Here is a 14781-nt window from a genome sequence, read left to right as displayed (position 1 = left end):
TTTCAGATCGAAGAACAACATATAAAAAGATGCGTCAGCATTGTAATTACGAAAACTTCATACAATACCAAAAAATCAATGCACGCACTAAAAAGTTTTTGAAAAACAAGAAAAAAAAAAGTTGGCTGAATTTCATTAATTCCATTAATCAGGACATGAGTCCCGCAGTAATTTGGAACAAAATTAGACTTTTTAAAAATAAAAATAACATTATAAACACAACACAAAAAATTAAAAAAGAATTTGGGCAATTACTATTACAAAATTATGCACCAGACTTTGTTTCGGACAATCGTAAAGAAAATATAGGAGTATATTGTGAAGAAAGCGCACTGACAAGGAATTTCAAATTAGAGGAATTAGAGGATGCATTAAAAAAGAGGAAAAATACGGCTCCTGGTTATGACAATATACCGTATACGATGATAAAAAATTGGCCTACGGAAATGAAAATTGAATTACTAACTGTATTCAACCAAATCATAGCAAATAATTGGATTCCCGAAGAGTGGAGGAAAATTATAATAGTTCCATGTATGAAGCCACACAGAAGACCCTTGGAAATAGACTCATATCGACCCATTTCCTTAATATCATGCATCGCTAAAACTTTTGAAAGAATTGTAAAAGAGAGAATAGATAGATATATTGAAAATAAAGAAGTTTTAAATAATTCTATGTTTGGTTTCCGGAGAGGGAAAAGTACGTTGGACTTACTGAGCAAATTAACAAATGATATACATATATCCAATTCGTATAATCAATATATGTTGGTAATCTCGATGGACATAGAAAAGGCGTATGACAATGTAGATCACAATATACTGGAGAAAAAATTAAAACATTTAAATTTACCACACAAATTAATTAATGTGATAATTAATTTACTATCTTTTAGACAATTATATATTCGAACCGACTCAGGTCTAATTGGCCCTAGAGTTATGAACAAAGGTCTCACTCAGGGTTCAATATTGAGCCCCATCTTGTTTAATATATACATGGCAGATTTTAAAGTAGTAACAGAACCGAATGTTAAAAAATTGCAATATGCAGACGACATTTACCTGTATGTATCTTGTCCAACTATGGATAGATGTATTTCATCGATGAGCAATGCTATCGAGGAGAGCAGAAGATGGTTATTGGACAATAACCTGAATTTATCACAGGATAAGTTTTCTGCAGCTATCTTTACCAGACACAGAAAAGAACATACTAGGAGACAAATAAGGATAGGATGTCAGGAGATACAAATAAAAGAAAATATTAAAGTTCTGGGCATCAATTTGGATAAGAAAATGAATTTTAAAAAGCATGTAGATGATATATTAAGCAAATGTGAAAAAGGATTAAATGTTCTCAGAAAAATAACAAGCATGAAATGGGGGGCTCACCCAGAAACTTGTCTCAATATATATAGAAGCTTAATAAGATCACAAATAGATTATGGTTACTTTATATATGGAGCACTCTCAACGAATATCCAAAAAAAGTTGGACAGGATTCAATACTCGGCGATAAGAACATGTTTGGGGGCATTTCGATCAACTCCAACGAATGCATTAATAGCTGAAGCAGGTGAACCTCCACTAAGCATTAGAAAGCAGATCCTATCAAATAGATTCTTAATAAAAAAATATAATGGAGCATGTGATGATATACCGAAACAATTAGAAGTATTAGCGAGGCTACATTTTACCAATATATATTGGAGAAATAGACCAATCCCACCCTTGATAAATAGCTTTTATGAGCTGAAACCATACGAAGAGGATGTAATAATGAATAAAAAGTTGCCAATTTATCATCTTACGAATGAATACACATCAACAAAATATTGCATAGTAATGGATATGGATTTAACTCACTTGACACATTTGAATGATACCGCAAAAAATAAAGAATTTCAAAATAATGTGGCTAGAAGATGGCCAGGATATGTACACATTTACACAGACGGATCTAAAGCAGGGTACAGTTGTGGTTGCGCTATATTTGTGCCATATCACAATTTTAGTAAGAGAATTAAGCTACCAAATTATGCGTCTAATTACACAGCAGAAATGGTGGCTATATACTGTGCTGTAAATTATGCGTGGGAGAAAAACATCACGAAAACAATTATATTTAGTGACAGCAAAGCATGTATATCAGCGATAGCGAACCCAAATAGAAGATCAAATAACATGATAATAGAAATTATAAATAAAATGAATGCAATAAATAATGGCATAAATTCTTTAATATTGACGTGGATCAGGGGACATTCAGGTATCACAGGAAATGAGATTGCTGATACTCTTGCAAAAGAAGCTGGTCAAATTGGAGTACAATGTGAAAAAATACCTGCGTTGGAGCTGAAAAATTTAATCAAAGAGCGGAGCATAGATGTGTGGCAAAAAGACTTCTCAACGTCAACAAAAAGCAAGGGTATAATTTATGCCCTGTCAAAAGAAAAGGTATCTCAAACAACCTGGTTCAAAAATGATACAAGCAGTAGGAAATTCGTATCAACAATTACAAGATTAAGGCTGGGGCATACAATGTGCAAGATTCATCTCTGGAGGTTGGGAATAATCCAAGATTATATATGCCAATGTGGTGACGAACCGGAGACAATAGATCATATGTTCTGGGAATGCAGAATGTATGAGAATCCAAGAAGAAATATGTATCAGAAACTGCAAAAAAAAAATATTATGATGTAGATTTAATAATGTAGATTTATATAAAATTGTATATAGTTTTATAGATAATAGTAAAATTACTGTATAAATACTCAATAATGTAAAATTATAACTGACGTAATGATCGCAAGATCCACAGCCATGTAAAATAAATAAAAAAAAAAAAAAAAAAAAAAAAAAAATTGCGTAATATTTGGCAACACTCATTCATAATATTTGCGGTATGGCAATATTAAAACAAAAGAATACTTGCAGGAATGTTTGTTTGGATTGATTTTTGTAAACTAATATTGATTGAATATAAAATTCATATTATAAAAATGTAATAAAAAAACTTTTATAGAAATTTAACTATAAAGTATTTGATAAAAAATATTCAATCTAAACTAAAATAATTTAAATAACTCTTGCTCAAAAGATGGCACGGACAAGGTAAGTAATAATATTTTTGTTACCTTATTTAGTGGCAATAATATTATTTAATTTCACCACAGGGTTGTAAAATGGAAGTATTGCGAAAGCTCTTCAAGTGAATCCGAAATATGTATGGATACAAAAGACAATATGCCCAAGAAAATGGAGTCTGAATGTGAAAATCCTGAATATGAAACCTCTGGTACATCTGAACAACATGCTGGTTCGGGCGACGATAATTTAAAAGAACACACAAAAGACAATATGCCCAAGAAAATGGAGTCTGAATGTGAAAATTCTGAATATGAAACCTCTGGTACATCTCAACAACATGCTGGTTCGGGCGACGATAATTTAAAACAACACATGGACGTCTTCAACCAAGCAATGGCTCGCTTATCGAGAATTCAGAATGTTAAGCATCTGCCGTTTATACCTAAGGAGAACTGTCATCAGCAGTTGCCCTTAATCTTAAACAAACGGCCTTTGGACGAGCAAGGACGGGAAATCCGAAAGGAGGTGCAGATCATTAACGTGTTCCGTCTCGAATCACCGAAACCTGGACAGGTTCATAAGTCGATACAGGAGATGACTGACGCAGGAGTTCGGTTCGAATTGATGTATAAGAATGACGATCTTAATGCACTTTAAGAAAATTGGTAAATTATGTTTTGCTAGAATTTATGTTTGATATGTTTCTTTTGATACGATACGAATTGTTGCAATTTTTTGGTCATTATGCTCTTTTTAGAAATTAGAACAAAGTGTTCTTTAGAATAATATGATTCAGAAAATTTGATTTATAATAAAGAAATTTTGAACTATAATAAAGAATTGGTCCAGCGGTTTTGTAGACCCAATAAAAAAAATTACTCTCATTTTATAGAGATATGAATAATGAGTATTAATTTTGTTTACATTTCTAAGGGCTCCGTACTAACAATAAGATTTATACCGCCAGACTGCAATGCGGCTTTAAGCGCTTTGATATTTCGTCTCTAAAACAGCCATGCTGCGCGATTGCAAAAAAATCTAACTTTTCATAATAATTTAAAGCATTAAAAAATTTGAATTACGGTATGGAAAGTCCTAGCAATTTGCCTTAACGCACGATGCCATGCACCATTAATATATAATATATATAAAAAATTAATATATGTTTACTAATTTATAAAAATTGGTTAAAATATTCATCAAGCTTTTTTTAAAATAATGGTGTTTTCCAGTTTCGGTGTTAATTATTCATTTATATATTTGCCATAATTTAATTAAAAACAAGTTGAAGCATTTTATCTTAAGGCAAGTTGCATAGACTTCTCGAAACGTTTACGTTTACATAATCAACTTAATTGATAAGAATTCAGATTCAGCTATTTAGGTAGAATAAATGGTTATTTGTTTATTTCGAAATGTGCATCTGTTTATTTCAAAAACAAAATTTTTGCTTTCACTAAAAAATAATCAAAGCAAGTTCCAATTGACGTCTTTCAAACATACTTATAATATCTAAAATTGTATAAATGAAATTAATTTGTTTAACACAATTCATTTCACAATTTCGGGTTCCAAAAATGTATTTTATTTAATTGTGGGCGTAAACTGTAATCAGTAGCTACCAGCGAAACACCACAGAAAGTGCATATGCCTCGGCATAAATTTTGATTAAAATCGCTTAAACACGGGGCGAAATTCTAAACTTTGATCAATTTTTATAATTCAACCGTTTATTGTACAACTATAATATTTTAGTGTTATTTCATACAACGAAATCTATCACCATACGATGTTTAATCGAAATTGTCAGAAACTTTCAACGTTGAATTACAAAGAATCAAAAGCTAATCAACGCGATTTCCAACCAATATCTTTCGAATAGTTTTTTTAATTTTAAAATCGGTTCTAACTGCGGCTAAAACAGGGACAATTTGTTTTACACTTTTCTTCTAATTACAAAAAAAGTAGAAACAAGTTGGTCGATCGTCGCACAAAAGTTATAAATTTTAGTCTTTATCGAGCTACATGTATTAAAATAGCAGTTGAAGTTTTGAAATCGGTCGGCTGACATAGATGTGTCAACTTAATTAAATTCAAATTATAGTTTAAATATTATCAACATGCACTTTTTTATTTATTATATTATATTATTACATTGAAGTAATCAACTATGTAGTAGTTGCTGGACTTCAAACTCAATGATTTATTACCAGAATGGCAATGTATATATTCCACAAATAATTTTATTACACAAATATTCGACTCAGAGACGTCGAGAAAACAAAAATTGGCAAATCGGATTTTTTTGGGAAAACAAAATTTTCCCTCGGAATGTTGATGTTATATTACAATTTTTAATAGTAATTCATTCAATACTTTGTGCCGGACGGGTACTAGTTCTCGATATTCGGACTGTTAGTTAACTGCGGGGCGGGTATTTGTACTCGATCAATCGTTGTAAATCAAATTTACATATAAATTAAAGTTTTTTAATTATTGTGTCGAAGAAAAAATTAGTATTAATGTCAACTAGAATAATTTTAAATAATCAGTTTTTTCATATTAAATTGTTATTCTGGTAATATATAATTGAATTTGAAGTTCAGCAACTACAACAGAATTAATTACTTCAATGCAATTATATAATATAACCAATAGGAAAGTGCATGTTGATATTATTTTAATGTGTAATTTTAAAATTACAATTATAGTACAATTTGTATTTGATAAAATTGACAAGTTGTGATATTCAGCACTTATAGATCAATTATTAACTGTTATAATTTTTACTTATAAAATCATTTTTTTATTCCATTTTTTGTTCTACTTGCAATGATATAATAAATGGAGCTACCATGCTTTCAGAATACGATTCATATCTAAAGTAACTGCAAAAGATATTTAAATATTTAAATATTTTCTTTACATTTTAATAATGTCATATGCTCTACATCATATATATAAAAGAAAAATCCTTATCTATATAAATTTTGTGAAACTTTATGCTTAATTAAAATATAGTACAATATATTTTTATTTCAGGTATCCTATGAAGATGAAGATGTTTTTTCCATAACCATCTTCGAAATGCTAGGCGGATACTTAATACGAAAGACGAATTGCGTTTAGTCAGGCGAAGAAAATCATAAGATATCTTCTTTGAATTATTACTCTTTATTGAATATTTTTATTAAATGTGGATAGTTTTAAATGTATGTTAAACATATATTTAAAACATACCATTTGTTAGTAACAAAACGTTACAAATAACTCGTTCCATGATTTACTTCATAATTTATTGAATTACTTTTTAAAGTATTCATTATATATATATATATATATATATATATATATATATATATATATATATATCTAAGATTATATTAATACAAATGAATGTATTCGTTCAACTGTAATTTGATATTGTATTTCATCGTTATATAAATTCAATAAATTTTAGTACGAGTATCAATTAAATGGAATATGTTTTAGGTATAATTACCAACTCGTTTTATTTTAATCTATGTTAAATCAAATGTAATGTAATGACTTTGGAACGATGAAAATTTTTTACTTATTTTCTTTACTTTTCACTTCGGATATGACGAATTCTATATAAGAATACAATTATTTTAGTAACAATAATATTCAAAATTTATTATTATCAATATATGGTCTAATTTTCATATCTTTCAATATTGTATACTAACATATAAGTTTGATAATTAAGAGAATTGTAAGTTTTTATGCTAGCAAAAGAATTGAACTATAGGATAGGGCGGAGCACAAAGGTCCAAATTGAATTTAAGCAATTATATTGTGAAAACCAAAACAATTATATTACAACAAATAACACAAATCAAATAACGATATTCAGTCTGACTATGTTCACTAAAATTCCCAGCTAATTCATCATTGTAGAATTATGTTTTTTACTGCTTTTCTAAACTTTATTACCTGGTGTTTATAACCCCATTGGCGGGATAGAATGAGACGGCTAGAGAACAAGCAGGTTTAATGTCTTATTTTTAATTTTAAAGAGATTTTATGAAATATTATCTATATCATTCAACCAATGCAAAGTTTAAATAAATAATTTTTATGAGTGCTTTTTTACAGAGATAACACTGTATACAACCTTAGTCTTATACTTCGTCAGAAATATTCTTCTCATAAACTAAATAACAGTGCTCACAACCAAAAAATTAACGACGGAAAAAAAAAACTTCTGTTATAGATTTTGTTATAGAAATATAGAGATTTATCTCCAGATAGCGGCGTCGTGATGACTAGTTATACATCATTCTTCCTCTAATTTCAAATACTGTTACAAAATTCTTAACTTTACTTATTTTTGAAATATCGGTGGAGGACCTTTTTACCTGCGGATCTTTAAAAAAAATTAGAGTAGAAAATTTGTACTGGATAATATTTTACTCGCTAATTAGAGTAGAAAATTTGTACTGAATAATATTTTACTCGTACGTATTGATACGTGTTCTGAAACTTCAGTTAATCCTAAAATGAGTTTCTGGAAGCACTAACCAATCACGTATGAAATCCACTGGTGTATAAATTTACAAGATCAAATAAATTAGATTTTTAATTTATTGAAAAATTCTACGTATGCTGCTAATTATTATTTATTCCAAGTATTGCAAAAATTTGGCAGAAGTGGGCGAATTAGTCTCGTAGAGGGCCTCATTTTCGTGCGGCTTGGCCTCTGAATGTAAATATTGATAAGAAAGTTTTGGCTTCAAGAATGGAATATTAATTGTCGCGGATGTACTGTTAGGAATAACTAGGAACAATGGCTCTTGATCCCATTAGAAAAATTTGGCTTCGGCGACAATAATGTTGACGAATATGCGACAACAGTTTCTAATTTGAATTCAACACGTGGCGCTCATATGCACAACTTTAAAAAGTAACATTACACTAAATACTTTTTTCTTTTATCTTTCTTTCGATCAGATGAAAGTCTATTCACTATTAGTTAGGTTGAACTGGGTTTATGAATAATATTAAGGATTTTAGTCGCAAGCAAATCTATGCATTACGAGCATTATGAGCAATATACATACATATATCATTTTATCACTTTTTTTCTTACATTAATTGCCACCCATAACTGTTTTGCAGTTCTTCACACGTTTTGGTTACTATTAACTTATAATCTATCTAATTTCATTAAATTATTTATTTTTGTTATATTAAATTCATTTCTTTAAATTAAGAACAGGACTCTCTATAAGGTCAATTTTCTTCTAATATTCGGTAGATTTTCAGCATTTTTAAATCCATTCTGCAACAACTATTTGATGAGCCATTTTTCATTCTTTTGACATATGTACATACAACAGAACTTTAATTATATATATATATATATATATATATATATATAATTTTAATATTCTATTTAATATCCTTCCATTTATGGTCTTAGCATAAGCTATATACGTATCGGAAAATGCAGTTTTTTGATCAATATAAGATATTCAGAAAGATTAAATATAGTATCTACGGTAAAAAAACAATATCACCTTTGTTATTTCCAACCAATATAATTGCTTCAACAATTTATATAATAACGAACAGTATATATTTTTTATAATCGTGAACCCTACATTAATTGCTTTTTGGCAATTACAATTTCTAAATTATATTTTTCTTACTATTAATTTAATAAACATTATTGTTTATGTTCAAATCTTTATAAAATCTAGTTCATATAACACTGTTCAATCTAAAATCATAATGAAACAAATGAATTTTTGACACATGAAACAAAATTCTAATTCATTTTTTGAATAAGTAGAAATATTCTTTTGTATTTAAATAATTCATCTCAGCTGGTTTTTGGCCATAATATTGTAGATATTACATTTTTCTTATTTATAATCATGAATATGGATATTATATACTAATATTGTCTAGGCTCGCTTAAACTAAATTCAAATTTCAAGTGAATCGACGTTTTTGGCAGATGACAGTTCTCATGTGTCGAAATGTTGACAATGTCAAACAAAGATATGTTGTTTTTTGCATTTTTTCCGTTTATTTTTACAATATTACTATAGTTTTATAATTTCTCACATGTTGAAAATTTCTCTCGACAAACTCTAAAAAAATTATTAAAATCCGAATAACAGGAGACGAACAAATCCAACGACCTTTCATAATTTCAAAGCGTTTTTACGAAATAGTAGTTATATTATTTAACCAATGTAAAATACTAATTTTATGGGAACATTTTTTACAAAGATTTCATTGTTTATAACCTTGATCTGGTATTTAGAAGGAAATATTCATCAACAGAAGTCGTATAACTATTAAATCAATTTATCTCTTGTGAAATTGGTCTAATTAATAAATTAATTATATTTATATTTACTATTTTTTATTGTTTACACCTCTGCCAATGTAAAGATTAAGTTGGCTCTTTTTACACCATCCATATGCAAACCTTTATAGAAGTTATAAAAAAGAAACTGTTAAATCTAACTTAAAAATAACAAGAGATCTTGCAAATCTATAAAATAACGTGTACCAAAAAAATATATTCAAGTATAATAAACAACTACAATAGCTTATTTTAACAACTATTAAATTATTTCAGAAGTTTTGTTTCATTATCAAAGAAATCTTTAATTGTGAAAGATTTTTTGCATATATTTCTCTATTTATTAGCAACCTTATTAAAAAACGTTTCATCATTTAAGCAAAACGTATAACTGTTTATAATTAATTAATAACTATTATTTGAGTGTTTTTTTTTTAACTAGTCGAAGTAGTTCTAAATACGTGTATTGTATCATACTCTAGTATTAAGATAGTCTAATTAATGTTGATTATTTGTAAGAAGAGTAAAGAAATATAATGAATATTTTAAAACAATGCATTTTTACATGCAGAAAATATTTTGAATTATTAGTGTTAATTTACGCTCAATAAAAATTAAATAAATTTGCAGCGTGTTTTGATTTGCCTGAATTCTATATAACTTAGAATATATAATATTTTTTTATTGGTTATAATTTTCTCTGTGATAAAAAAATCAAATCCCTCAGTACACGAATTTATCTAGCAAGTACATAATACCACACATCAACAGAGGCTAAAAAAAACAGAACTATCAGAATTAACGCACTAATTATTTTTTTATAATTAATTTTTTTTCTTTCTTCACATTAACTCTAGACTAATTATAACTAGTGATGCATGGCATCGTGCCTTAAGGCAAATTTCTGGTACTTCCCGTACCAAAAATTAAAATGTTTAAAAAAGATTCAATTTTATTTTAGAGCTCTGAAGAAAATTTATTTTTGATATTTTTAAAATTTTTGAAAAAAATTGAACTTGTTGAAAAAATTTGATTTTTTATACTTTGAAATATTTTGGATATTTTGAACTTTTTTTCAAAGTATTCGCTTTACATTAGCTGCTTGGTATTGATTAATATTGTTAATAGGTTTATCACAGTAATACTATAGTAAATAGTAATCAGTAAAGAGTAATAGTGTTTATCCACACCTGCAAGGACTACCAATGGGTAATCTTTCTAAATAAATTATATAATTATAACATATTAATTACTGAATGACTTTACTACGACAGCTTGTAATTTAAATAGTAGAAAAAATTATCTAGCAAGTGTATTTTGCTTTTTACACAAAGATAATAAGAGCCGTTGAGAGGTAACCAACAATAAGAGAGATATAAAAATTCAATACAAGGTATTTGCGTAGTATAAGTGTACACTGCACTTTAATAAATACCGTATTTGTAAAACGCTTACGAACGAATACAGAGTTAAGACATCTTAAGCAATAAATATTCTTAAATTAAATTATTATGTATCACTGAATTGTATCTTGAAATCTAAAAATAGTAGTATTTATTGTGTTTCAAAACCACAATATTTTAGCACATTTCTATGAAATCAGACAATGAAAATAACTACGGTTGATTACATTAGTTTGGATACTTTTTTACATTGTGTTACATACTAACCACATTTTTTAACTTTCTGCAAGGTAAGTTATTGTAATCGTCCAAAAATAAAAATTAAAAAATTTTGCATATTTTCACGTTTCGAAGATTTCTGAACATTTTGGTATTCCTCAGAAAAAATGAATGTGTGTATGTATGTAGTATGTGTTTAGATACAATTTTTTGTCGACAATTCGGGCGCACCGATCAACCGATTTGAGTAATTCAAAAAACATTCGATGGGGAGACGTACTGATTAGTTTTTGGTCAAAACAGGTTTCGAAGCCAGCCGATTCGAAGATACCGAGCAAAATGTGCAAAAAATGGCAGATTGAATGATTCAGAAAACTTTTTGTTTGTGTTGACGAAACGATTATTTTTGGAAAAAAAATATTTTTTTATTTCAAAATTTCAATAAGAAAAAATATTTAATTTCCAAAAATTTTTTTAATATCGAAAATAATTCGGATTTTAATTTTGATTCTAGCTGAAATTCTAGAGCTCACTTATATATTTCAAATATAAATAATTTTAATTTAATTTAATTTTTATAATTTTTTTAGAAATATGAGATAAGATCTTTCATTTTAAATTTTCTTCATTAATTTCTGTTCATTTATTTTTTATGTAAATTTTTACAAACATCATCGTCCAATTTATAAGCTCTTAGATTTTCTCTATAAAATATTAATAATAAAAGCTACAGTATTTATAATAATCTATTTAAATCATTGAATATCAAATATTAAATTACAGTATGGGAAGTTTCAGCAATTTGCCTTATTAATTACTAGTTATTAATCAGATACAATGATAGATTTTTACAATTGTACTGAAATACATTTAAAGGCTATAAATGCCCTTACTTGTAGTATGAGGGAAAAGCGACTAAAAATAATACATTCTATGTGTAATAGAAGATTTATTTAAAAAAAAGTTTAGCAAAATATTTTCACAATGTTTGTAATGTTTTAGAATATTTTTCTTTGATAAGTCGATCTAATTCTCACTATTACCAAATTAAATCTTATTACCGCTATTAATGGAAAGAATTTCGTTCACTTATACAGGCGTGAAAATATTTCACTAACGACTACATCATAGACTTGAGCACTGACACTAACGTAAGAAAGATGCCTGAACCGTGCTGGTGAAAAATTAGTATTCGCCTGGTGTTCGGGATACGTCCTCAAAACCTTATTGTCTATCAATCGATATAAAAACAAAGCGCAGGCCCAACCGTCATCAATCAAAGATCGATTGTGCTTGAGTGATCATCAAAAATCATTTCTAGATATTAAAAATTTTAAAATAATATTTAATTACCCATTAAATGGCTTTTCGTATAATTTGTTTTTTGGCCCTTGTGGCAGTGTCGCACTGTGCATCTATCAGCAATGAAATTTCCTCAGTGGATAGAATCAATAGTGCAGATGAGCTAGTGTCAACAGTTGTGAACGATTGTTTTCATGATGAAGCAGTTAGTTGTCTCAAGGAAAAAGTTTTGACTTATTTTGATTCGCAATTGGATATGCACTCGGAATCCGCAAGAAGCTACGACAGCGAAAATATTGATAAAGTGATATTCGACCGTATGGCCAAGCTTCTTCAAACTCGCGAGTTCAAATTGAGATTACCTGAAACAGTTTTCCAAAATGCAGAAATCTCTTACAGAGCTGATAAAGGATTAGACATTGTTGTTCCCGATGTAGAAGAAAACACTACCGGAGAAGGTAAAAACATATTATAATATTTACTTTCAATATCTCAATTAGTGCTCGTTTATAAAGAAAAAACAGATGTGACTAATCAAATATTACAATTTAATATATTATAAAAATTTATATGTATAAGACAATACAAATATGGCGTCACAATAAGTGTGATTATAAAATTTTATAATATACAGTAGCAAAATTTTATAACACGCAATTTATAAAATTATACGTATCTTACAAAAACTGAATTATAAGCTTTAAGATATCTACAAATGTATCATTTATTTCAGCCCGCGGTGTTCTGAAGAAAAAGCTGCTTCTTCCAGTTTTGCTTTTGTTGAAGTTGAAAATGAAGGCACTTATGCCAATTCTGCTCGCCATCACAAGCTTGAAAGCTTTGAAAGCTCTGATCTTAAGTAAAGTTGCCATATTGGTAGTAGTAGGATTCTTGGTTTCCCAGCTGTTGAAGAAAGGTGGTATGGCTATGCCCATGATGAGCATGTCTTCTCCTCCACCAGAGCCATACGGCGCACCAGTGCCACCACCATCTACCCCATCAAGCTCTTACGAACCAGGTTGGGAACCAAACTCAAGCTCGGGTAGCGGCCCATACTCCCGCGTCTGGGAACCATCTTCGGCTCAAAGCATGGCTTATAGCGCATACTACCCCCAAAGCTCAAGCTCGTCTTCAAGCTCCAGTCTGGGATCTCTCAGCTCTGGAAGTTCTTCTTCAAGTACCTATTAGAAACTAATAGGTCTTTTTAAGAATTAATAAACAGAGTTTGAACTATGATAAACTTCTCCGAAACTGACAAAATTTAATCGTTTTAAAACGATGATTGATACGTATAATCACCAAAGTACTGTCGAATATTTATTTTTATATACGACTACTTAATTTAAGTTGATGTAAATATAATGCATCGTCGACACCGATAACTTTTCGTTATGTTCTCTTAGATACATTATTATGTCTATTTGATATTCTTTAAATGATTGTGATGGCAATCGCAAACTATAGATAATGTTTAGTATAAAATATTTTTTATTTTCAATTAGAATAGTTATTTATTATTATTTATTGTAACAAAATTGAATAAATAAATAAAAACAACTGAAATTAGTTTAAAATTTAATACAAAGACCAATAAATTGAAAAGCATTTTATCGTTTGCATAAAATATTAAAAACCGAAATAGATGTATAATTGAAACATTTTGTGAAACACACTATTTTTATTGTATTTTATTGTAATAAATTATTGCGCATATGGTTGTTTTATTTTTTGCGAATTCATAAGAAAATGAAAAGACATGTTTATATTATAAACGTATAATATATTAATAATAATTACAGAAATACAAATATTCAACAATATGTATCATACATTTATAGAAGCAAAACTTACTCATTATAATAATTTACACTATACTATCTATGAAAGCTATTTTTTTAACTATATACTTTATAAGCAGTTCTTTTGAAAAACTATTAGAAAGCAATCTATAATGACAGTTCTTGCTATCTAAAATTTATATTTTATTTTTTTCTGAATGCATATAGAAGGCAACCCAAAGGTGGTACTTTTTAGTGTTTTTAATTGTGATATTGCAGGAGAAAACTGGAAATATACTCGGATCTATATTTTCAGGTCAAAACTGCTATCACTATTACTTGATATAAAAGAATACGCAGCGCAGACTTGAGCTTGGAGCTCCTGGTTATGAAGCTCCAAGCGCTTACATTAGTTCTATTTACCCGTCAATCTTATTATTAGAATTTGAAGCAATCGAATTGAAAAAATAAACATAATGCATTAATTTGTAAAAAATGAAAGAAAAAAAAATTTTTTTTTAATAAAATTGAAAGTAAATGTAGGTATATAGCAAAATAAGCTGTATAAATACTTTCCAAAGATACTTTTTGAAAATTCTACTGTTAATAAACGCATCAAGTAAATCATTTTCGATGAG

At 28.4% G+C, this 14781-nt stretch overlaps 1 protein-coding gene across 1 annotated transcript; it reads left to right on the top strand.

The window, feature by feature from the left end:
* Positions 1 to 12423: 12423 nt before the first annotated feature.
* On the top strand, positions 12424 to 13553 carry LOC113375252. The gene is made up of 2 exons (XM_026615194.1): positions 12424 to 12823; positions 13099 to 13553. The coding sequence occupies exons 1-2, from the start codon at positions 12424 to 12426 to the stop codon at positions 13551 to 13553; spliced, it is 855 nt and encodes a 284-aa protein (XP_026470979.1).
* The last annotated feature ends 1228 nt before the right edge of the window (positions 13554 to 14781 follow it).

The sequence above is a fragment of the Ctenocephalides felis genome, unplaced genomic scaffold, assembly GCF_003426905.1.
Source record: "Ctenocephalides felis isolate EL2017-DRISC unplaced genomic scaffold, ASM342690v1 CF-g0.4_SCAFFOLD_01886, whole genome shotgun sequence".
Taxonomy (NCBI): Eukaryota; Metazoa; Arthropoda; class Insecta; order Siphonaptera; family Pulicidae; genus Ctenocephalides; species Ctenocephalides felis.
The sequence above is the reverse complement of the archived record's forward strand: the minus strand, read 5'-3'. Positions and strand labels throughout refer to the sequence as shown.

What these genes read in the sequence shown, in the direction of transcription:
- LOC113375252 (XM_026615194.1), top strand. Translation starts at nt 12,424, where the DNA reads ATGGCTTTTCGTATAATTTGTTTTTTGGCCCTTGTGGCAGTGTCGCAC. An exon ending in AGAAAACACTACCGGAGAAG is followed by an intron (nt 12,824 to 13,098) that starts GTAAAAACATAT and finishes CATTTATTTCAG; the next exon opens with CCCGCGGTGTTCTGAAGAAA.